Genomic DNA, 25638 nt, shown 5'->3' with positions numbered 1-25638 from the left:
ACTCTCTTGTCAGTGCAGAGGAGATAATGCAGCAGCTCGGGAGGTTTGACTCCACCTCTGGGTATAAATTGAACTTGAGCAAAAGCGAATAATTTCCGGTGAATCGCCCGGGGCAGGGGGGGCGGTAAGACAATTTGGGACATTGCCCTTTCACCTGGCAGGTCCAGCTTCCGTTATCGGAGAATCCACGTGGTCCATGATTGGGTCTCGCTCTGTGAACTGAATTTTGGGGATCTGGGCAAGGCGATGAAGGTTAACCTGGGGAGGTGGGAAAACTCCCACTGACCTTGGTGGGTAGGGTACGTGGGGCGTTCTAAAGGTCCGACTCAACACACGCACATACTCTGGTCTTGTTCTAAGTTTTTGGGTCTCCTTGTTAAGCACCATATTGGGAATTCTTGGGATTGAGCTGGAGCCCTGGTGGCTAAGTATGGGGTTTCAGATTTACAGGAGCTGCAGATGGGGGCAAAGGCAGATGCTCTGGCCTTCACCTCGCTTCGGAGTCCGAAGGCGGCTGCTGTTTGGATGGAAGTCTTCGGTCCCGCTCAGTGTCGCGGTCCCGCTCAGTGCCCTGGTTAAGTAATCTGATGGAATTCTTAAGTTTAGGAAAAAAAATCAAATATAGCCTGGTTCATAACCAAGATCTTGGCCAACTGCATTCTGTAACGAAATAGAGTGATACGACCCACACTCTACTGGATCCTTATCTTTCTTTATGATCAAGGGGATAGACACCTGCGTCAATGTGGCCGGCAATGTCCTCCGAGACATCAAATCCCAAAACATTTCTAACATCAAGGGGCCAACTGTCCCGCAAACTTCTTAGAAAATTCGAACAGGAATCCATCCAGCCCCGGCATCTGACCCGACTGCATCAGACTCATGCATTTCACAACCTCCTCCAAGATCAGCGGGGACTCCAGCTGCTCCCTTCTCTCCTGCTCCACCATCAGGATAGACAAACAATCCAAGAACTCCAACATTGACAACCAGTCCTTCGGGCGCTCAGACTTGTAACGGGTACAGTAAAAAACCTCAAATGCCTCATTAACCTTGACTGAGGTAGAGACCGACCTGCCATCCCCATTCTTTACCTGCACTATTCCCCAAGAAACCGCCTGTCATCTCAACTGGTGCACTAGCAGGAAGGCATTCTTCCCATGCTCATAAAAAGCCCCCATCAAACATCGTAGCTGGCACACTGCTCTATCTGTCGAAAGCAGCCCAAACTCCAACAGTAATTTCTTTCTACTTGCTGTAGCACCACATCGGCTTTAAAGCTCCTAAGGTGCGCAAACACCCTAGATCTCTTTAACGGTCCGCTCAACCTCCAACATTCCATCTGACCAGCTGGATTAGGGAGGGGGAGTCCGCTCCCCCACCCCCCATACCAGGCCAGCCATTCCCACCATGAGGCAGTCCAGCAACCTCTCAAGGAGAGCCAACACCCGGTCCACCCAAGATGGCCACCAAATCCCCCAGCACGACCGAACAAAGAACTGTCCCAGGCCACAGTTAGAAAACCGTCCCTTCAGAAGCCCAACCACCCTCAAGTTCTGTCTACGAGGACAATGTTCCAAGTCATCCACCTTAGCCCATATTTTATCGGCCGCCACCCATCCCATTTCCCCTTCCAGAGTGGCGATCTGATCACTCTGCCGAGACAGATTTAACCCCACCTTCTTGTCCACATTAGTCAAGGCCATTCGAATAGAGGACATCACCACCTCAATCACTTTCTCATGGTCCACCAACACCTCCCAGTGTAACTTCTGCTGAGGTCTCAACAGTTAGTGGAGTGGACCCCGATACTGCAGCAGATTCGGCCATTTTTCTCCCAGACAGGACTCTCGAAACTTCCAAATTCAACACTAGTACTTTCTTTTTCTGTTGCCTGGTCCGATATCCATTGAGCATCCACTTGTTGTGGGATACTTAACCCATCAATAAAACAAACTAGAGCCCAAATTTCAATTAAGTTCTCGGCTGGACGACACCTCATGTGCGACCTTTCCCTGACACGTCACCATCGGAGGTCCCTCTACTTTTTAAACTAATATTAATTTCCTCCAATTCTTTAATCTCGCTAGTTCCTCAGTTTGCTATTATTTCTGGAGGATTTCATGTATCTTCCTCTGTGAAGACAGACAAAAAGTAATTACTTAGCTTCTCTGCTATTTCCCTATGCTCCATTATAAATTCTCCTGTCCCTCCTTGTAATAAACCTAATCCCATACTATTCAGCTGGTCTTAATAGCATGCCACCACCTTCTAAAGGCAGCTGTGGAGGAACAATAAATGCAGAGTTTGCTAGTATCGCCAACATGCCAAGATTTTTTTTTTTACTTTTTACACGGGGATTTACTCTTTCTGGACAAGCAATAGCACGAACATCATAAGGATCAGAAAAATAAAGAAAATTCAAGCAAAAACAGTTGAATTTAGTTAATATTCATAACAATTTGATGCTCAAAATAATACAAATTTACCCTCTTTGTGCCAGTGCACTAGGCAGATTAAAGGCAATAGTGCAACATTTATCTGTGTAACTCCATATGTGAAGCTCTTTGGGGACGTGTAGCTGGGAAGACGAGCCAGTGTCAGATTAGGCAGAGGCCATGTTAGGCTGGGATATACGACAAAGAGGCCATGTGGGCTGTATAAAAGAGGAGATTCAATGTGGCCAGAGCAGAGGTTGAATGGGTCAGGGCTTGGCTACCAAAACATTTGTTTTTAAAAAGCCAAGCACAGAATCCCAAATAAGAGATCCAAAAATAAACCTAGTCTGTGATGTCAGGTAATTAACATGGACCAAAAATACAAATTCACTACAGAATTACAAAATGGGACAATAACAAGATAAATGAAAAGCCAAATTCCTTAAGTTGAAAAAGTAAATTTTGAGTTTTAACATTCTTAAACAGTTGCTCTGTCATCCCCAGGTGTATTAATGGATCAAGATACCATTCAACCGTCACCAACTCAACTTCTCCTATTTCATAAAAAGAGAATGCAGACCAAGAAAATACCATTTAGTTTTAATCCACTATATGATTGGGGCTTGTCACTTATTGATCCCTATGTTCAGGGTCTCTCTCCCAGGTGGATGCAGAAGATCCCACTGCATTGATTGAAAGAGTAATGGGAGTTCTCCCTGGTGTGCTGATTAATATTTGCCCCTCTATCAATGCTATTATCTGCTCATTACTGATTCTGGGAGATTGCAAAGTGCAAATTGGCTGCTGTTTGTGCTACGGCTGAGTACAGGTGACTTAGTCATGCAGGATATAACTGCGAATCTCTACCCCTTTCGCTGATTTTCTTCCCAAATCTGTTGACAGTTATTTCACCCCTTAACCCTATTATAAACAGATAGCAATCCAGTTAACCCTCAATAGGGGCTTTTCACGGTAACTTCACGAAGCATACTTGTGACAATAAGTGATTTATTATTATTTTGCAGGTTTTTGTTAAATGGAGCAATGCACTCCTATCCCATTCCCTGACCATCCCCGTTACCCTTTTATACTTATATTCAAATATTAATAAATTAAATTTTAAATACTATACTTTCTGTCCCACTGTGTTTCCATGTATGACTAGCGCTGCAGGAAGAGAAAAAGAACTGTGTAGATTGTCTATCATTGGTAAATGAGGAAGTTTTTTGATGGATAGTATGCAGTCTTTTTTTAAGTACACTTTTATATTTAGAGTCAATATATCACCTAATCCAACCACCGTGTAGTCTGTGTTTATACGGCTCACGTGAACCCCCATTTAAGCCCGCCATCTGCATACAATTGAATTCATTAAAATACATTTAAAAGTTTACAAAATCTTCTGTTTCGTCAGTACTTGAATCATGACCAGTAAAACTGTTCCATATCTCAGCAACGCAAAGACTTTACTCTGAACGCATGTCACCTAGCCATTAAAAGGAAACAAACGGGCAGCATGGTGGCGCAGTGGTAGCACTGCAGTCTCACGGCGCCGAGGTCCCATGTTCGATCCCGGCTCTGGGTCACTGTCCGTGTGGAGTTTGCACATTCTCCCCGTGTTTGCATGGGTTGCGCCCCCACAACCCAAAGATGTGCAAGGTAGGAGAATTGAACACGCTAAATTGCCCCTTAATTGGAAAAAATGAATTGGGCACTCTAAATTTAAAAAAAAAGGAAACAAAAAGGGAAGAGCTGTTTGAAAGCGCCCAAGAGCAAGATATCAACTAGGTAGTCCAGGCAATTCATATTGGCATCTAATTCAGGAACATTTTTAAAAATTACATACAAAATCTGTATTGTTTATGCATTAAACAGAATGCGTCACCGTTTATTAAACAGTAGTCTGAGAGAGAGAGAGAGAGAGAGAGAGAGAGAGAGAGAGGATGGAACCAAGACAACACTGATAGGGAATAACAGAATTGGGGAATAACAGAATCGGGAATTATCAGCATGTAAAGAAACTAGAATGGCTGACTAACTTTACAACTGCTGTAGACAAATTAAATTATATTAGAACTATAGAATTGGTTAATTGCCATTGACAATTCTGGAATCAAAACCTGCATAAACACAATAAAAATGTCATGGAGTTCATCAGTCCTAACTCAAACGAACAGAAGTTAAATAGAAGTCTGTATGTACTGTACCTTTGAAAAAATCCCCAAGATAGTCTTTGGGCGCAGACACCAGTGGACTGTCCAGATTTACAATGGATTTCATTACTATTTCCAGGGCATTTCTTCCATACTGCAGAAGTGTCAAACAGTCAAGTCACCAAATTGCATTACTGTTATCTTACCAACAGCAAAAATGCTATGCACATAATGCACAAGATTATTTTATTCATGTTAAAGCTGTTATGCAGTAGCATTGCCGCATCCGATTCAGTTTCTTTTTTCTGAAGAGATACTTTATTCCAAATGTAAACAAAAACAGTTCTAGATTTGCCATGTATACCGAGGTACAGTGAAAAATATTGTTCTGCATACAATCCAGGCAGATCGTTCCATACATGAAAAAAAACGTAGGACATACGATAAATACACAATCTAAATACAAAGGACAGATATCGGGTGAAGCATACAGGAGTGTAGTACTACTCCGTAGAGAAGGTGTGGGGAAAGATCAGTTCAATCCATAAGAGGGCAATTCAGGAGTCTGGTAACTGTGGGGAAGAAGCTGTTTTGAATCTGTTTGTGCATGTTCTCAAACTTTTATATCTTCTGCCTGATGGAAGAGATTGGAAGAGAGAATAACCCGAGTTGGCGGGGTCTTTGATTATGTTGCCCACTTTCCCAAAGCAGCGGAAGGTGTACACACAGTCAATGGGTGGGAGACGGGTTTGTGTGATGGACTGGGCTGTGTTCACAACTCTGTAGCTTCTTACTGTCTTGGGCCGAGCAGTTGTCGTACCAAACTGTGATGCAGCCAGATAGGATGCTTTCTATGGTGCATGTGTAAAAATTGGTGAGAGTCAATGTGGACATGCTGAATTTCCTTCCTGAGGAAATATAGGCACCGTTGTGCTTTCTTGGTCGTAGTGACAACGTGAGTGAATCAGGACAGATCTTTAATGTGTAACACCATCTCGACCTCGGCACCACTGATGTAGACAGGGGCTTGTACGACACTTTGCCTGAAGTCGATTACCAGCTCCTTAGATTTGCTGACATTGAGGGAGACTGTTGTTGCACCATGCCACTAGATTCTCTATCTCCCTCCTGTACTTTGACTTATCGTTGTTCAAGATACGACCCACTACGCTCAGATCATCAGCAAACTTGTAGATGGAGTTGGAGCTAACCTTTGCCACACAGTTGTGTGTGTATAGGACTATCATGGAGGTGTTGTTGTTTATCCTTACTAATTGTTGTCTATTGGTCAGGAAGTCGAGGATCCAGTTGCCGTGTGAGGAGCCAAATCCTAGGTTTTGGAGCATTTATATGAGCTTGGCTGGGATTATGGTGTTGAAGACGGAGCTGTAGTCAATGAATAGGAGTCTGATGTAGGAGTCCTTGTTGTCGAGATGCTCCAGGATGAGCGTAGGGCCAGGAAGACAGCGCCAACTGTGGACCAATTGAAATGGTGTACGAACTGCAGTGGATCAAGGCATTCTTGGAGTATGGAGTTGATGTCTCTCATGACTAACCTCTCAAAGCACTTCATAATGATTGCTGTCAATGCCACCGGATGGTAGTCGTTGAGGCACATTGCCTAGCTCTTCTTTGGCACCGGTATGATGCAGATGGGAACCTCAGAACGGAGTACGGATGGTGAAGATGTCTGCGAACACACCCGCCAGTTGGTCCGCACAGGATCCAAGTGTACGACCACGGAGTGCTACACCACAGAACAGAGTTAACAGTTTGTACATTTTCCCTTTTAATCCCTTCTCTCCCCATCCTGCCCGTGCCACTCCCCGATGCACAGCTCAAATATCATCATGAACGCCTCCACCGTACCTCAAACCCTCTCCTGACCCCCTCAAGACAAACTCAATCTTTTCCAACCGGAGAAACTCGTACAAATCTTCCAGTCAGGCCGCAACCCTCGGTGGTGTATCTGACCTCCACTTCAAAAGAATCCTTCGCCGGGCAGAAAGGGGAAGCCCACGATATCGGCCCTCTTCCCGTCCATCAGCTCCGGACCTCTGAAACCCCAAAAATCACGATGGGGTCCGGCTTCACCTTGACTGCCACTATCCTCAATAAGGTCCCAAACACCACTTCCCAAAAGTCTCCAACTTCTCGCAACCCAAAACCTGTGAAAATGATTCGCCAGCCCCCACCCACATGATTCAATGGTCTTTCAACCAGAACCTTACCCTGTGCTCCCAACCACACTATGTCCCTGATCCTGCCCTCCCCCACCTCATCTGGGAGCAGCAGCTTCTCCAGTAGCGTGTTCTCCGGTACTTGGGGGAACATTGGTAGCTCCTTACCCGCAAAGTACATCTTGCAGTACCGAAATTCACTCCCTCTGTAACTCAAACCCCCCCCCCCCCCCCCCCGAAGGGCCATCGCCAAAACCTAACAACGGCAACAGTGGGGCCCCTGGCTTTGTGCCACTCTGCAATCCAAAATACCCCGAATTTGTCTTGTTCGTTCGAACACAAGCCATGGGGGTTGCATAACAATCGAACCCACGCCATAAATTTCTGTCCAAACCCAAACAGATTCCGCCAATCCACCTGGTCGAATGTCTTCTCCACGCATCCACAGACACAATCACCTCTGGCTTCCAATCCGCTGACGGAATCATAATTACATTCAGCAACCTCCTCATGTTACTGGAGAGCTGCCTCCCCCTCACAAAACCTGTTTGGTCCTCAGAGACCACCTCCAGGACACACCCCTCCAACCTAGACGCCAACACCTTTGCCAAGAAGTTCACCTCCGTTTAGCAGCGAAATGGACATCTAAGACCCACACTCCAGTGGGTCCTTCCCCTTTTCAGGATCAACGAAATCCATACCTGCACTAAGGTAGCCAGCAACTCCCCCTTTTCCACCGCCTCACTAAACATACCCACCAGGTGGGGATCCAACTCCATTGCAAACTGCTTGTCAAGCTCCATCGGAAAGCCGCCCTGACCCAGGGCCTTGCCCTGACTGAATCCTCCTAATGCACTCCATCACCTCCCTTAATCCCGATGACTCCTCCAATGCCCGCTTCTTCCTGTCCTCCAACTCTGGCAACTCCAACCCATCTGTAAACTGCCCCATATCCTCCGCCTACCCCACTGCCTCAGCCCTATTCCACCCCTCGTAGAAAGCCACACCTCATTTATCCTCTCCAGCTCCGACACCATCTCCCCCGTCTTCACACTCTCTCTGCAGAAATTCCCTGATGCTGCCTGACGCCGCAAATGGATTTGGATTTATTTATTGTCACATGTACTGAGGTGAAATACAGTGAAAAGTATTTTTTTGCGAGCAGCTCAAACAGATCATTTAGTACATGAAATGAAAAGAAAATATATAATAGGGCAACTCAAGGTACACAATGTAAATACATAGACATCGGGTGAAGCATACAGGAGTGTAGTAGTAATCAGTTCAGACCATAAGAGGGTCGTTTAGGAGTCTGGTAACACTGGGGAAGAAGCTGTTTCTGAATCTGCTCGTGCGTGTTCTCAGACTTCTGTATCTCCTACCCGATGGAAGAAGTTGGAAGAGTGAGTAAGCCGGGTGGGAGGGGTCTTTGATTATGCTACCCGCTTTCCCAAGGCAGCGGGAGGTGTAGACAGAGTCAATGAATGGGAGGCAGGTTTGTGTGATGGACTGGGCTGTGCTCACGACTCTCTGAAGTTTCTTGCAGTCATGGGCCGAGCAGTTGCCATACCAGGCTGTGATGCAGCAGATAGGATGCTTTCTATGGTGCATCTGTAAAAATTGGTAAGAGTCAGCGTGGACACACCAAACTTCCTTAGTTTCCTGACAAAGTAAAGGCGCTGTTGTGCTTTCTTGGTGGTAGCATCGACGTGGGTGGATCAGGACAGATTTGTGGTGATGTGCACACCTAGGAATTTGAAGCCGTCAACCATCTCGACCTCGGCCCCGTTGATGCTGACAGGGGCGTGTACAGTACTTTGCTTCCTGAAGTCAATAACCACCTCTTTCGTTTTGCTGGCATTGAGGGATGGATTGTTGTCGTTACACCACTCCACTGGGTTCTCCATCTCCCTCCTGTATTCTGACTCATCGTTATTCGAGATCCGACCCACTATGGTCGTGTCGTCAGCAAATGTGTAGATGAAGTTGGAATCAAATTGTGCCACGCAGTCGTGTGTACAGGGAGTATAGTAGGGGGCTAAGTACGCAGCCTTGCGGGGCCCCGGTGTTGAGGACTACCGTGGAGGAGGTGTTGTTGTTTATTCTTACTGATTGTGGTCTGTGGGTCAGAAAGTCGAGGATCCAGTTGCAAAGTGAGGAGCCAAGTCCTAGTTTTGGAGCTTTGATATGAGCTTGGCTGGGATTATGGTGTTGGAGGCGGAGCTGTAGTCAATAAATAAGAGTCTGATGTAAGAGTCCTTGTTGCCGAGGTTCTCCAGGGATGAGTGTAGGTCCAGGGAGGTGGCACCTGCTGTTGACCGGTTGCGGCGATATGCAAATTGCAGTGCATCTTGGCACCCTGGGAGTGCTTCATGACCAACCTCTCGAAGCACTTCATAATGATTGATGTCAGGGCCACTTTTGGGTAGTCATTGAGGTACGTTGCCTGGTTCTTCTTCGGCGGTATGGCGGTACCCCACCACCTTACCTGTTGTTAACTGGTCGAATTGCCCTGCGACATCTTCCCCTCGGCCATCAGCTCCTTCATGGGGACTGCGGAGTGTGTCCTGTCCACCTCAACTAACTCGTCCAATAAGGCTTCGAAGGCCTCCCAAAATGTAGCTGCTGATACCTCACCATTCTGGTTAAGCTCCCATAGTTCTTAATTCCCATTCTCACCCTCCCACAAACTACTTATCAGCCAAAAGGTTCCCACTCTCACCCTCCCACAAAACTACTCATCAGCTAAAAGTCCCAAGTCCAACCACCGCCCCGGCTTCTGCACCTGTCCCGAACAAAGCCTCACTTCTAACCAGTGTGGTGCATGGTCTGAGATCATAATCTTTGAATATTCCATCCCTACACCAACACTGCCCGGCTCACCACGAAAAAAAATCAATCCTAGAATACACCTTCTCCACATGAGAAGGAGTACTCCCTTTCCTCCGGGTTCCCAAATGTCCACGGATCCACCACCCCCATCCTTTCTATGAACTCTCCCAGCTCTTTCGCCATTCTCGACCTTTCCATCGACTTAGGGCTCGACCTATCAACCTCTGCTCCATTACACAATTAGAATCCCACCCCATGATCAACTGGTGAGAGCCCTTAAGTCCTTTGCTCCCAATAACCTCTTTACAAAACGAAAATCATCCCAATTAGGCACATACACGTTTACCAACACCACTGGCGTTCCCTCTAACACCCCACTCACTATCACATATCTCCCTCCTCCCCTCCCCCAGGTCCTGCACCTCCCTGGCTCCCATAAACCCCGTTCCCTTGCTCAACAAAATGGCCACCCCCCATGATTTTGAATCAAACCCAGAGTGAAACACTTGTCCCACCCATCCCTTCCTCAGCCTCATCTGATCTTTCACCTGGAGATGCATCCCTGACAAGACGATCACTTCTGCTCTCAAGCACCCCAGGTGCATGAACATCCGGGACCATTTGACCGTCCCATCGAGCTCGCGAATATTCCATGTCACGATACATCTCGGGTACAACACCCCAAATCAAATCTGTCGCCAGTACAGCACTGCCTTGGCCTTGTTGAACCCCACTCGCATCCTGGCCAACTCCACTCCAATATCCTGATAAATCCAGACTCGATATCCCTCCCCATCACAGACCCATTTGGCTTCGCCCACCTCAGGATCTTTTCTTTGTCCAGAAGCCTGTGCATCCATACAATCACTGCCCGTGCCAGCTCCTCCGCTCTCGGCTTGTGGGGCCAATCCACCTCTGGGGGCTTGTCCAACACCTTCTCCTCCATCCAACCTTGTCAACATCCCTGCAATGTAATTTGTGGCGCTGGTTCCCTCCACCCTCTCCTGCAGACCCACAATCTGCATGTTTTGTCGCCTAGATCTATTTTCCTTGTCTTTCACCTTCAACTGCAGCGACTTGCACAGGTCCCCCAGGATTGGTATCTCCGCCTCCAAAGTCACAATACGGTTACTCTGGTCCGACACCACCTTCTCCACCTCCTGGATCGTCGCCCCGTGTTTTGAGACCTGCGAAGAGGTGCCACTTCCCCCTCAATCTCCTTTGACCAGTCGCTCTGCATCTCCTTCCTTTGCAGCCGAAACTCCTCTTTAATGAAGCCCATCAATTGCTCCATCTGCAGCTTTCTTGCCACCGCCAACCCTTCCCCCTCCGCCATTTTCATAATTAGTACTGCGCCTCGAGTCACCTCCAACTCTTCCTCTGTCTTCAGCCGGGTCTAATAGCCTGTAAGCATCCCCATCCAGAAGAACTTCCTCTAAACTCTCCGCACCACTTTTCGGCCAAATCTACACAGAACACGGGTGAAAAGTGCCAAAACCAACATGTTCAAGCAGGAGCCGCTCGGTGTGCGACCGCTCACTCCACTGCAAGTCCTCCATTTTCTTTTTCTAGTGGTTAAGGCGCCATGCAGGCATAATTTCACACCTTCCAAGTTTACACAGAGGTGACCAAGTATAAAATAAATGTAGTTATTAAGGAAAACGTTAGTGATAAACACATGGTAAAATCTCAATAAATACTTCAAACCAAAATAATCAAAACATTACCTTGTTATCAAAATTGAATCTGCTCAAATCTCTGGTTTCAGTGGCTCGCCTGTCACCATGTGTGAGAGCACCCTGTCCAAAAGGCAAAACATCATGCATCAACGAAAAACAAAAGCTTTGTTATGCAAGATTTTTCCATAAAACAGATCCTGATCATGCCTCTGGTTTTAAGAGAAATGTATCTGGTAAATTGTTGCCATGTTATGAATGCAGTTTTCTATTAAAAAGACAAATTCAAAGCAGGAACTTTGATATAAAGGAAGAATTTGCACAAACCAAGTGAAAATGTTATTAACTGCACCCCACCCCAGCATCAATTTATTTCATTAAGCGAAGTATAATCCAAATAAATACACGTATTCTTTAACACAGACGCAATGTGCAGAGCAATGGATCAACTATAGTTAAAAAAAGACTATATAATGTATTTTCTATGAAGCTAGTCTAATGTGATTCTACTGAAAAGGCCTGCTTCTACACACCCAATTGTTGGACAGGGCATCATCATTCTAAGTGCTTCAAATGGCCTCTTGAACCCATAAAAGAACCTCTCTCTTCCGGTTGCGGCGATGCGGAGCTAAGTTGCACGTTCGGCAGCTCCCGCCAGAAACGGACTTCTGGGCTCTTTTGAAGGGCCCCAGCGGCATTTGTTCGACGGTTCCCAGAGTGGGAACGCATTGATGGGCGCGGGTGCCTTCCCGAGGCACCTGGAGCTGGATGGGGCCCACCGAGTCCTGGCGAGGAGGCCCAAGTCTAACGAGCCGCCGCAGGTAGTATTGGTGTGGTTCCACCGCTTGGTGGACAGGGAGTCTGTCCTAAGATGGGCAAAAAAGGAGCAGAGCAGCAGGTGGGAGAATGCAGAGGTCTGTATATACCAGGACTGGCGCGCGGAGGTGGCCAAGAAGATGGCCGGGTACAATCGGGCGAAGGCGGTTCTGCATCGGAAGGGGGTGAAATTTGGGATGCTGCAGCCGGCGCGACTGTGGGTCACGTTTAAGGATCGGCACCATTACTTTGAGACGCCGGAGGAGGCATGGACCTTTATTCAGGACGAAAAGTTGGACACGGACTGAGGGTCGGTTGTGAGGAGAGGTCACGGGGGGCTACTGTGGTTACTGCGCTTTGGGGGATGTTCTGTTCTGTATTGTTTCCTTGGGTGCTGGGTGCGGTAGGCTGAATTGGTTCGAAGGTTTTTTAAAAAAATGAGTGTGGGGGCGTCGGTGGTTGGAAGGACGGGGCCCTGTTGGGGGGAGGGGAGATGGGAGGCCCGAGGTGGGGAGCTGGGATTAGGCCGCAAAAGGGAGATGCGCCAGAGAGGGCGGGCCCGGTCTGATGGAAAGCGCGGGCTTTTTCCTGCGCCAGGGAAGAAGGGGGTGGGGGCGGGGGGGGGGAGGAGAGAAGGGCGGTGTTGGAGAGGAGCGTCCGCTGATGGACAGGAGGGGGGGGTCGATGGGAGTGGCGGGGTCAGCAGGAGTCAGCTGACTTACAGGAGTGCTATGGGGGGAGCAACGCAGCTCGGGGGGGGGGGGGGGGGTGAAGAGAAAGAGACTGGGTTGCTGCTGCATTGGCCAAAGGTGAGCTGGAGCTCGGAGAGAGAATCAGGGTGGGGGTCTGCCGCTGGGGTGAATGGAGAGTGCGGGAGGCGCAGGGACGTGGCAGATGTGGTTATGCTCCAGGAGACGCATTTGTGGGTGGCAGATCAGGTTAGGCTGAAAAAGGGGTGGGTAGGGCAGGTTTTCCACTCTGGGTTGGACGCAAAGAATCGAGGGGTGGCGATTTTGGTGGGGAAGGTGTCGTTTGAGCCGCTGAACATTGTGGCAGATAATGGAGGTAGGTATGTGATGGTGAGTGGTAAGCTGCAGGGGGTGCGGGTGGTATTAGTGAATGTATATGTCCCGAATTGGGACGATGCCAGATTTATGCGGTGCATGTTGGGCCGGATTCCAGACCTGGAGGCAGGGAGCTTGATAATTGGGGGGGTCCATAAAGCCTACTCCCGGATAGACTTCTTCGTTATGAGCAGGGCACTAATTCCGAGGGTGGAGGGCATGGAGTATTCGGCCATAGCCATCTCAGACCATGCCCCGCATTGGGTGGAGCTGGAGCTAGGGGAGGAGAGGGACCAGCGCCCGCTGTGGCGCCTGGATGTGGGCTTGCTGGCGGATGAGGTGGTGAGCGGGCGGATCCGGGGGTGTATTGAAAGCTATCTAGAGGCTAACGATAATGGGGAGGTGCAGGTGGGGGTGGTCTCAGAGGCGCTGAAGGCGGTGATTAGGGGAGAGCTAATCTCCACTAGGGCCCACAAGGAGGAGAGGAGAGAGAGGGAGAGATTGGTGGGGGAGATTTTAAGGGTGGATAGGAGGTATGCAGAGGTCCCCGAGGAGGGACTACTCAAGGAGCGATGAAGCCTCCAGGCCACGTTCGACCTGTTGACCACCAAGAAGGCAGAGGTGCAGTGGAGGAAAGCGCAAGGGGCGGTGTATGAGTACGGGGAGAAGGCTAGCCGGATGTTGGCAGACCAGCATCGGAAGCGGGAGGCAGCAAGGGAGATTGGGGGAGTTAGGGATAAAGGGGGGAACACGGTGCGGAATGCGGTGGGAATAAATGGGGTATTTAGAGACTTTTATGAGGGGCTGTATAGGTCTGAGCCCCTGACAGAGGAGGGGGGGAATGCGTCGATTTTTGGATCGACTGAGGTTCCCGAGGGTGGAGGAGGAGCAGGTGGCTGGGCTTGGGGCACCGGTAGGGCTGGAGGAGCTGACTGAGGGGCTGGGGAGTATGGAGGCGGGGAAGGTACCGGGGCCAGGTGGGTTCCCAGTGGAATTTTACCGGAAGTACATGGACCTGCTGGGCCCTCTATTAGTGATGACTTTCAATGAGGCGAGGGAGGGGGGCCCTACCCCCGATGATGTCCAGGGCGCTGAACTCAAAGCGGGACAAGGACCCATTACAGTGTGGGTCGTAAAGGCCAATCTCTCTCCTCAACGTGGACGTGAGGCTGTGAGCGAAGGTGTTGGCTACCAGAATTGAGGACTGTGTCCTGGGGTGATTCACGAGGACCAGACGGGTTTTGTTAAGGGAAGGCAGCTGCATACCAATGTGCAGAGGCTCCTTAACGTAATCATGATGCCTACAGTGGAGGGGGAGGTGGAGATAGTGGCAGCGATGGACGTGGAGAAGGCCTTCGATAGGGTGGAGTGGGGGTACCTCTGGGAAGTGTTGAGGAGGTTTGGGTTCGGGGAGGGGTTCATTAGTTGGGTTAGGCTACTTTACGAAGCCCCGGTGGCGAGTGTGGCCACGAATCGGAGGTCGGAAGACTTTCGGCTGAACTGGGGGACGAGGCAGGGGTGCCTCCTAGCCCCCTTGCTATTTGCATTGGCAATTGAGCCTTTGGGAGGTAGAGGCTTCGGTTTGGTCCCCGATCCGGGAGAACCATCGGTTCGTCCCGGGGAGAATGGATGGAGGGTTCCTGAGCTGGCACAGGGCAGGAATTAGAAGGATGGGGGAACCTGTTTTTAGATGGGACGTTTGCAAGCCTTCGGCCGCTGGAGGAAAAATTTGGGCTTCCCCCCGGAAATGCCTTCAGGTACATGCAGGTAAGAACATAAGAACATAAGAACTAGGAGCAGGAGTAGGCCATCTGGCCCCTCGAGCCTGCTCCACCATTCAATGAGATCATGGCTGATCTTTTGTGGACTCAGCTCCACTTTCCGGCCCGAACACCATAACCCTTAATCCCTTTATTCTTCAAAAAACTATCTATCTTTATCTTAAAAACATGTAATGAAGGAGCCTCTACTGCTTCACTGGGCAAGGAATTCCATAGATTCACAACCCTTTGGGTGAAGAAGTTCCTCCTAAACTCAGTCCTAAATCTACTTCCCCTTATTTTGAGGCTATGCCCCCTAGTTCTGCTTTTACTCGCCAGTGGAAACAACCTGCCCGCATCTATCCTATCTATTCCCTTCATAATCTTATATGTTTCTATAACATCCCCCCTCATCCTTCTAAATTCCAACGAGTACAGTCCCAGTCTACTCAACCTCTCCTCGTAATCCAACCCCTTCAGCTCTGGGATTAACCTAGTGAATCTCCTCTGCACACCCTCCAGTGCCAGTACGTCCTTTCTCAAGTAAGGAGACCAAAACTGAACACAATACTCCAGGTGTGGCCTCACTAACACCTTATACAATTGCAGCATAACCTCCCTAGTCTTAAACTCCATCTCTCTAGCAATGAAGGACAAAATTCCATTTTCCTTCTTAATCACCTGTTGCACCTGAAAACCAACTTTCTGCGACTCATGCACTAGCACACCCAGGTCTCTCTGCACAGCATGTTTTAATATTTTATCATTTAAATAATAATCCCTTTTGCTGTTATTCCTACCAAAATGGATAACCTCACATTTGTCAACATTGTATTCCATCTGCCAGACCCTAGCCCATTCACTTAGCCTATCCAAATCCCTCTGCAGACTTCCAGTATCCTCTGCACTTTTTGCTTTACCACTTACCTTAGTGTCGTCTGCAAACTTGGACACATTGCCCTTGGTCCCCAACTCCAAATCATCTATGTAAATTGTGAACAGTTGTGGGCCCAACACTGATCCCTGAGGGACACCACTAGCTACTGATTGCCAACCAGAGAAACACCCATTAATCCCCACTCTTTGCTTTCTATTAATTAACCAATCCTCGATCCATGCTACTACTTTCCCCTTAATGCCATGCATCTTTATCTTATGCAACAACCTTTTGTGTGGCACCTTGTCAAAGGCTTTCTGGAAATCCAGATATACCACATCCATTGGCTCCCTGTTATCTACCGCACTGTTAATGTCCTCAAAAAATTCCACTAAATTAGTTAGGCACGACCTGCCCTTTATGAACCCATGCTGCGTCTGTCCAATGGGACAATTTCCATTCAGATGCCTCGCTATTTCATCCTTGATGACAGATTCCAGCATCTTCCCTACTACCAAAGTTAAGCTCACTGGCCTATAATTACCCACTTTCTGCCGACCTCCTTTTTTAAACAGTGGTGTCACGTTTGCTAATTTCCAATCCGCTGGGACCACCCCAGAGTCTAGTGAATTTTGGTAAATTATCACGAGTGCATTTGCAATTTCCCTAGCCATCTCTTTTAGCACTCTGGGATGCATTCCATCAGGGCCAGGAGACTTGTCTACCTTTAGCCCCATTAGCTTGCCCATCACTACCTCCTTGGTGATATCAATCCTCTCAAGGTCCTCACCTGTCATAGCCTCATTTCCATCAGTCACTGGCATTTTATTTGTGTTTTCCACTGTGAAGACCGACCCAAAAAACCTGTTCAGTTCCTCAGCCATTTCCTCATCTCCCATTATTAAATCTCCCTTCTCATCCTCTAAAGGACCAATATTTACCTTAGCCACTCTTTTTTGTTTTATGTATTTGTAGAAACTTTTACTATCTGTTTTTATATTCTGAGCAAGTTTACTCTCATAATCTATTTTACTCTTCTTTATAGCTTTTTTAGTAGCTTTCTGTTGCCCCCAAAAGATTTCCCAGTCCTCTAGTCTCCCACTAATCTTTGCTACTTTGTATGTTTTTTCCTTCAATTTGATACTCTCCCTTATTTCCTTAGATATCCACGGTCGATTTTCCCTCTTTTTACCGTCCTTCCTTTTTGTTGGTATAAACCTTTGCTGGGCACTGTGAAAAATCACTTGGAAGGTTCTCCACTGTTCCTCAACTGTTTCACCATAAAGTCTTTGCTCCCAGTCTACCTTAGCTAGTTCTTCTCTCATCCCATTGTAATCTCCTTTGTTTAAGCACAAAACACTCGTGCTTGATTTTACCTTCTCACCCTCCATCTGTATTTTAAATTCCACCATATTGTGATCGCTCCTTCCGAGAGGAATCCTAACTATGAGATCCTGAATCAATCCTGTCTCATTACACAGGACCAGATCTAGGACCGCTTGTTCCCTCGTAGGTTCCATTACATACTGTTCGAGGAAACTATCGCGGATACATTTTATAAACTCCTCCTCAAGGCTGCCTTGACCGACCTGGTTAAACCAATCAACCTGTAGATTAAAATCCCCCATGATAACTGCTGTACCATTTCTACATGCATCTGTTATTTCTTTGTTTATTGCCTGCCCCACCATAATGTTACTATTTGGTGGCCTATAGATTACTCCTATCAGTGACTTTTTCGCCTTACTATTCCTGATTTCCACCCAAATGGATTCAACCTTATCCTCCATAGCACCGATGTCATCCCTTACTGTTGCCCGGGTGTCATCCTTAAATAACAGAGCTACACCACCTCCCTTACCATCCACTCTGTCCTTCCGAAAAGTTTGATACCCTCGGATATTTAACTACCAGTCGTGACCATCCTTTAACCATGTTTCAGTCATGGCCACTAAATCATAGTCATTCACGATGATTTGCGCCATCAACTCATTTACCTTATTCCGAATACTACGAGCATTCAGGTAAAGTACACTTCGAGCATTCAGGTAAAGTACACTTATGTTGGCTTTTTTAACCTCTGTTCTTAATCTTAACTCCTCGATCAGTAACCTCTCCTAAGTTATATTTCCTCTTAACCTTTCTCCTAATTTTCCTTGTCGTCGAACCCATATCTTTCTGTAACAACCTGCTGCGTCGCTTACCATTAATGTTTTCACTTCCCGTTTTATTTCTTTTAGTATTCCTGGTCCTATTCACTGAGCTCCCCTCAGTCACTGTACCATGTACTGTCGCCCTTTTTGATTTTTGACTATGGCTTCTCTGCCTTACACTTTCCCCCTTACTGACTTTTATTTCTGTCCCTGTTTTACTACCTTCCAACTTCCTGCATTGGTTCCCATCCCCCTGCCACATGAGTTTAAACTCTCCCCAACAGCTCTAGCAAACACCCCCCCCAGGACATCGGTTCCAGTCCTGCCCAGGTGCAGACCGTCCGGTTTGTACTGGTCCCACCTCCCCCAGAATCGGTTCCAATGTCCCAGGAATTTGAATCCCTCCCTCTTGCATCATCTCTCGAGCCATGTATTCATCCTCTCTATCCTGACATTCCTACTCTGACTAGCTCGTGGCACTGGTAGCAATCCTGAGATTACTACCTTTGAGGTCCTACTTTTTAGTTTAACTCCTAGCTCCCTAAATTCAGCTTGTAGGACCTCGTCCCGTTTTTTACCTATATCGTTGGTGCCTATGTGCACCACGACAGCTGGCTGTTCACCCTGCCCCCCCAGAATGTCCTGCAGCCGCTCCGAGACATCCTTGACCCTTGCACCAGGGAGGCAAAATACCATCCTGGAGTCTCGATTGCGTCCGCAGAACCGCCTGTCTATTCCCCTTACAATTGAGTCCCCTATGACTATAGCCCTGCCATTCTTCTTCCTGCCCAGCTGTGCAGCAGAGCCAGCCATGGTGCCATGAACCTGGCTGCTGCTGCCTTCCCCTGGTGAGCCATCTCCCTCAACAGTATCCAAAGCGGTATATCTGTTTTGCAGGGAGATGACCGCAGAGGACACCTGCACTGCCTTCCTACTCTTGCTCTGTCTTTTGGTCACCCATTTACTATCTCCCTCAGTACCTTTCACCTGCGGTGTGACCAACTCGCTAAACGTGCTATCCACGACGTCCTCAGCATCACGGACGCTCCAAAGTGAGTCCATCCGCAGCTCCAGAGCCGTCAAGCGGTCTAACAGGAGCTGCAACTGGACACACTTCATGCACGTGAAGGAGCCAGGGACAGTGGACGTGTCCCTGAGCTCCCACATCACACACGAGGAGCATGACACGGGTCTGAGATCTCCTGCCATGTCTTAAACCTTTGGTTAACTTCAACAATTTCAATTTCCCCAGGAAAAAATTAAATAAATAAATAAACAATGAAGAAAAAAATAAATAAATATACCAATGGTATATTTGGGCGTTTGTAAGGCGGCAGGTGAGGGAGTTCCCGCTGCTTCCAGCACTCCGGATACAGGATAGGGTGCTCTCGGGGGTGTGGGTTGGAGAGGGCAGGGTCTTGGCGATCTACCAGGAGATGCAGGAGGAGGATGAGACCTTGGTGGAGGAGCTAAAGGGTAAATGGGAGGAGGAGCTTGGGGAGGAGATAAGACGAGGGTACGTGGGCGGACGCCCTGGGTAGGGTTAATTCTTCCTCCTCTTGCGCCAGGCTTAACCTGATACAATTTAAGGTTGTTCACAGAGTGCATATGACAGGGGCGAGGCTGAGCAGGTTCTTTGGGGTGGAAGACAGGTGTGGGAGGTGCTCGGGGAGCCCAGCAAATCATACCCATGTGTTCTGGGCGTGCCCGGCGCTGGATGGGTACTGGAGGGGTATTGAGAGGATGATGTCTAAGGTGGTGAACACCCGGGTTAAGCCGAGCTGGGGGTTAGCACTATTTGGGGTATCGGACGAGCCGGGAGTGCAGGAGGCGAAAGAGGCTGGTATTCTGGCCTTTGCGTCCCTGGTAGCCCGGAGGAGGATTCTGCTACAGTGGAAGGATGCGAGGCCCCCGAGCGTGGAAACCTGGATCAGCGACATGACAGGGTTCAGTAAATTGGAGAAGGTAAAATTTGCCTTGAGAGGGTCTGTACAATGGTTCTTCAGGCGGTGGCAACCGTTCCTAGACTTTCTAGCAGGGAGTTAGGAGGTGGTCAGCAGCAGCAGCAACCCAGAGGGGGGGGTATACTTTGTGTTTTCTACTGCGTTTATTATTGCTTAATGGGGGGTTTGTATATTGGGGGAATTAGTGATGTAGTTGTAAGATGTTTATTTATGTGTTCTTTGTTTTTCTTTTTTCTGTAAGGGGGAGGTTTGTTGAAAATATGTAAAAATTTGAACAAAAATATTTCTTTAAAAAAAAAGAACATCTCAACCTCTATGCCAATGCAATACAAATGGAATATGCTCAAAAGGTTGCGGTTTGGCAGCACCCGTGAGAGAGTTAAAAGTCAATGATTTTATATTAGAAAGGGCTTATAGTTCCTTAAATGCTGCCAGACACACTAAACATTTTCAGCATTTAGCAGCATGGTGGTGCAGTGGTTAGCACTGCTGCCTCACGGCACCGCTGTCACTGTGGAGTTTGCACATTCTCCCAGTGTCTGTGTGGATCTCAGCCCCACAACCCAAAGATGTGCAGGGTAGGTGGATTGGCCACACTAAATTGCCCCGGAATTGGAAAAAAATAACTGGGTGCTCAAAATTTATTTTTAAAAAGCATTTCCAGCATTTTCCATTTAATTTTTGGCTTTCCAGCATCCACAGTAATTTGTTTTTCTATAAGAATACAAATTCTTTATTCTCTCTCCTGCGAGTTATTCTGACAGAATCAGCTTGATTACAGGAGGGAGGAGAGCTCAATTAGCATGCTACCTTTCTTCTTTCTCTTCTGATCCTGTATTTCTGCTCTGGGGAGAAAAGACTTGCATGCAAGCTGGAGTAATCAAGCCCTTCTCGTCATTTAAGGAACTATATAACAGAAGCAATAAAGGCAACATATGGCACAAATACATCCGCCAACAGGAAGATCTTATGCCATCGGCATTTAGTCAATTACCCTTATAGAGCAAGGTGAAGAAAGACAAGCAAGGCAAATAAACAAGCATCGAACTGGATCAGAGATGTCCACATTTTAGAGCAACACTTTAATTCTGTCCAACAGTTGAACTTACTATGAAAACAGGCAAAGAAAACAGTACTGTTTAAACCACTGTTTTCAGAGACACGACATCAGGAAGGGCATCTCAAATGCAGGAGAGGGGCTAAGGCTGGAATAAGGAAGGCTAAGAGGAAACACAAAGAAAGGACTGCAGGCTGTGTTAAAACAAATAGCAAACTGCTCTTTTTAAAAAAATGTTTTTATTAAGAATTTTTCAACAACAATATTTTCCACCTCATTAACCCCCCCCCCCCCCCTCTCTTAACAAAGAAAAGAAAGAGAACTCGAGTGGCAAGACATAAACATGGCAAGTCAATAAGATACAGAACTTTGTACATTGGATTCTTCCCGTACATGTCAGTTTCCGGATCATTCATGTGTTTTCTTGCTTAAATGCCCCCCAGAGAAACCCCCCTTCCTCCTCCCCCCCCCACCACGAACGATGACCCCCCCACCCATGTTGCTGCTGTCCGACCTTCATCCAACGCTCCGCGAGATGGTCTAGGAACGGTTGCCACCGCCTGTAGAACCCCTGCGCAGACCCTCTCAAGGCAAACTTTATCCTTTCCAACTTGATAAACCCAGCCATATCATTTATCCAGGCCTCCACGCTGGGGGGCTTCACCTCCTTCCACATTAGCAAGATCCTTCGCCGGGCTATTGGGAACGCAAAGGCCAGAATGCCGGCCTCTTTCGCCTCCTGCACTCCCGGATCGTCCACGACTCCAAATAGTGCTAGCCCCCAGCTTGGCTTGACCCGGACTTTCACCACCTTAGATACTGTTCCCGCAACTCCCCTCCAGAACCCCTCCAGTGCCGGGCATGACCAAAACATATGGACATGGTTCGCCGGACGTCCTGAGCACCTCCCACATCTGTCCTCCACCCCAAAGAACCTGCTCAGCCTCGCCCCCATCATATGCGCTCTATGAACCACCTTAAATTGTATCAGGCTAAGCCTGTCACACAAGGAAGAGGAATTAACCCTACTTAGGGCATCAGCCCATAGCCCCTCCTCAATTTCCTCCCCCAACTCCTCCTCCCATTTACCCTTCAGCTCCTCTACCAAAGCCTCCCCCTCTTCTTTCATCTCCTGGTATATCGCCGACACCTTGCCCTCCCAGACCCATACGCCCAAAATCATCCTATATTGAATCCCCTGTGCCGGGAGTAGCGGAAATTCCCTCACCTGCCGCCTCACAAACGCCCTCACTTGCATGTACCTGAAAGCGTTTCCCAGGGGTAGCCAAAACTTCTTTTAAGGTGAGAGGGGCAAGGTTTAGAGTAGATGTACGAGACAAGTTTTTTACGCAGAGGGTAGTGGGTTCCTGGAACTCGCTACCGGAGGTGGTGGTGGAAGCAGGGACGATAGTGACATTTAAGGGGCATCTTGACAAATACATGAATAGGATGGGAATAGAGGGATACGGACCCAGGAAGTGTAGAAGATTGTAGTTTAGTCGGGCAGCATGGTCGGCACGGGCTTGGAGGGCCGAAGGGCCTATTCCTGTGCTGTACATTTCTTTGTTCTTTGTTCTCCTCCAGCGCCCCTAAGCTCGCAAACGTCCCGTCAATGAACAGGTCCCCCATTCTTCTAATCCCTACCCATGCCAGCTCTGAAATCCCCAGTCCATCCTTCCTGGGACAAACCGATGGTTGTCTCTGATCGGGGACCACACCGAGGCTCCTATCGCACCCATGCCGTCTCACTGCCCCCAGATCTTTAGCGTTGCCGCCACCACCGGGCTCGTGGTATACCTTGTCGGCGAGAGCGGGAGTGGTGCCATCACTAGCGCCCCCAGGCTCGTTCCTTTGCAGAACGCCATCTTCAACCTCTTCCACGCCGCCCCCTCTTCCTCCATCACCCACTAACGGATCATTGCCACGTTGGCTGCCCAATAGTAACCACCCAAATTCGGCAACGCCAACCCTCCTCTATCTCTGCTACGCTCCAAGAACCCCCTCCTTACCCGCGGGGTCTTGCTCGCCCACACAAATCCCGTAATGCTCCTGCTTACCCTCTTAAAAAAGGCCTTAGTGATCACAATTGGGAGGCATTGGAATACAAAAAGAAATCTCGGGAGGTCCACCATTTTAACCGGCTGTACCCTACCCGCCAGCGAGAGTGGCAACATGTCCCACCTTTTAAAATCCTCCTCCATTTGTTCCACCAACCGCGACAAATTAAGTTTGTGCAGTTCCCCACAGCTCCTAGCTACCTGAATCCCCAAGTATCGAAAGCTCCTTTCCGCCCTCCTCAACAGTAGGTCGTCAATCCCTCTTCCCTGGTCCCCCGGATGGATCACAAAGAGCTCACTCTTTCCCACATTAAGCTTATTGCCCGAAAAGTCTCCAAACTCCCGTAGGATCTGCATTACCTCAACCATCCCCTCCACTGGATCCGTCACATACAGCAACAGGTCGTCTGCGTACAGCGACACTCTATGTTCCTCTCCCCCTCGAACCACCCCCTTCCATTTCCCAGACTCCCTTAACGCCATGGCCAAAGGTTCAATTGCTAATGCAAACAGCAGAGGGGACAGGGGGCACCCCTGCCTTGTCCCTCGGTGCCAGCCGGAAATACTCCGACCTCCGCCGGTTCGTGACCACACTCGCCACCGGGGTTTTATACAGGAGCTTGACCCAACTGATAAACCCTCCCCTGAACCCAAACCTCCTCAACACTTCCCAGAGATACTCCCACTCTACCCGATCGAAGGCCTTCTCCGCATCCATGGCTGTCACTATCTCCGCTTCTCCCTCCACCGATGGCATCATTATCACATTTAGGAGCCTTCGCACATTAGTATTTAACTACCTACCCTTTACGAATCCCGTATGGTCCTCATGAATCACCCCCGGGACACAGTCCTCAATCCTCATGGCCAACATTTTTGCCAGCAACTTAGCATCTACATTAAGGAGCGAGATTGGTCTATACGACCCACATTGCAGTGGGTCCTTATCCCGCTTCAAGATCAAAGAGATTGTCGCCTCCGACATTGTCGGGGGCAGGGTCCCCCCATCCCTTGATTCATTGAAAGGTCCTTACCAGCAACGGGGCTAACAGGTCTACATACTTCCTGTAGAACTCCACCGGGAGCCCATCCGGCCCCGGGGCCTTCCCTGCCTGCATGCTCCCCAGTCCTTTAACCAGCTCTTCCACCCCAATTGGCGCCCCCAAACCAGCCACCTCCTGCACCTCCACCCTTGGGAACCTCAACTGATCCAAGAATAGCCGCATCCCCTCTTTTCCCCCTGGGGGCTGGGACCTATACAGTTCCTCGTAAAAGGCCTTAAAAGCCTCATTCACTTTCCCTGCACTCCGCACCGTAGTTCCCCTGCCATCTTTGACTCCACCTATTTCCCTCGCTGCCATCCTCTTACGGAGCTTGTGTGCCAGCATCCGGCTCGCCTTCTCCCCATATTCATATATCGCCCCGTGCCTTCCTCCACTGTGCCTCTGCCTTCCCTGTGGTCAACAGGTCGAACTCCGTCTGGAGACTTCATCTCTCCTTGAGTAGTCCCTCATCAGGAGCCTCTGCATAGCTCCTGTCCACCCTTAAAATCTCCCCCACTAACCTCTCCCTTTCCCTGCCCTCTCTCTTCACCCTGTGAGCCCTGATGGAGATTAACTCTCCCCTGACCACCGCCTTCAGCGCCTCCCATACTACTCCCACCTGCACCTCCCCGTTGTCGCTAGCCTCCAGATACCTTTCAATACACCCCCGCACCCTCCCGCACACTTCGTCTGCCAGCAGTCCCACATCCAACCTCCACAACGGGCGTCGGTCCCTCTCCTCCCCCAGCTCCAGCTCCACCCAGTGAGGGGCATGGTCTGAAATGGCTATGGCCGAATACTCCGTTCCCTCCACTTTCGGATCAATGCCCTGCCCAGAACAAAAAAATCTATCCGGGAGTAGGCCTTATGTACGTGGGAGAAAAAAGAAAATTCTCTGGCCAAAGGCCTGGCAAATCTCCACGGATCTACTCCCCCCATCTGATCCATAAACCCCCTAAGCACCTTGGCCGCAGCCGGCCTCTTCCCTGTCCTAGATCTGGAACGATCTAATGCTGGGTCCAGCACCGTGTTAAAATCCCCGCCCATTATCAAACTCCCTACCTCCAGGTCCGGAATACGCTCGTTTCATGAATCCAGCATCGTCCCAGTTTGGGGCATATACATTCACCAGTACCACCTCCGCCCCCTGCAACCTACCACTCACCATCACGTATCGGCCTCCCTTGTCCGCTACTGTGTTCTTGGCCTCAAACGACACCCGCTTTCTCACCAGTATTGCCACCCCTCTATTCTTCGCATCCAGCCCCGAATGGAACACCTGTCCCACCCATCCCTTCCTTAACCTGACCTGATCTGCCACCTTCAGATGTGTCTCCTGAAGCATGACCACGTCTGCCTTCAGTCCCTTTAGGTGCGTGAACACTCGGGCCCTCTTAACCGGCCCATTTAGGCCTCTCACATTCCACGTGATCAGCCGGTTGGGGGGTTAATTACCCCCCCGCCCCCCCACTAGCCATCTCCTTTCTTAGGCCAGTCCCGTGCTCGCGCCTCCCGCACCCTCCAGTCCCCCAGGCGTGGAACCCCCGCCCCGACCACTTCTTCCATTT

General features: G+C 49.0%; 1 protein-coding gene across 2 annotated transcripts in view; it reads right to left on the bottom strand.

Annotated features, from left to right (window-relative positions):
* The window catches only part of sbno1 (strawberry notch homolog 1 (Drosophila)), a 274172-nt gene that overhangs the window by 64944 nt on the left and 183590 nt on the right, over positions 1–25638 (bottom strand). For both annotated transcript variants that reach the window (XM_072514240.1, XM_072514325.1), the window contains 2 exons: positions 11331–11402; positions 4646–4745 (listed from right to left, as the gene is read on the bottom strand). In XM_072514240.1, the coding sequence (XP_072370341.1) occupies positions 4646–4745; positions 11331–11402 (172 nt within the window). The remainder of the gene's footprint in view (positions 1–4645; positions 4746–11330; positions 11403–25638) is intronic.

The sequence above is a fragment of the Scyliorhinus torazame genome, chromosome 1 (assembly GCF_047496885.1).
Source record: "Scyliorhinus torazame isolate Kashiwa2021f chromosome 1, sScyTor2.1, whole genome shotgun sequence".
Lineage (NCBI taxonomy): Eukaryota > Metazoa > Chordata > Chondrichthyes > Carcharhiniformes > Scyliorhinidae > Scyliorhinus > Scyliorhinus torazame.
The sequence above is the reverse complement of the archived record's forward strand: the minus strand, read 5'-3'. Positions and strand labels throughout refer to the sequence as shown.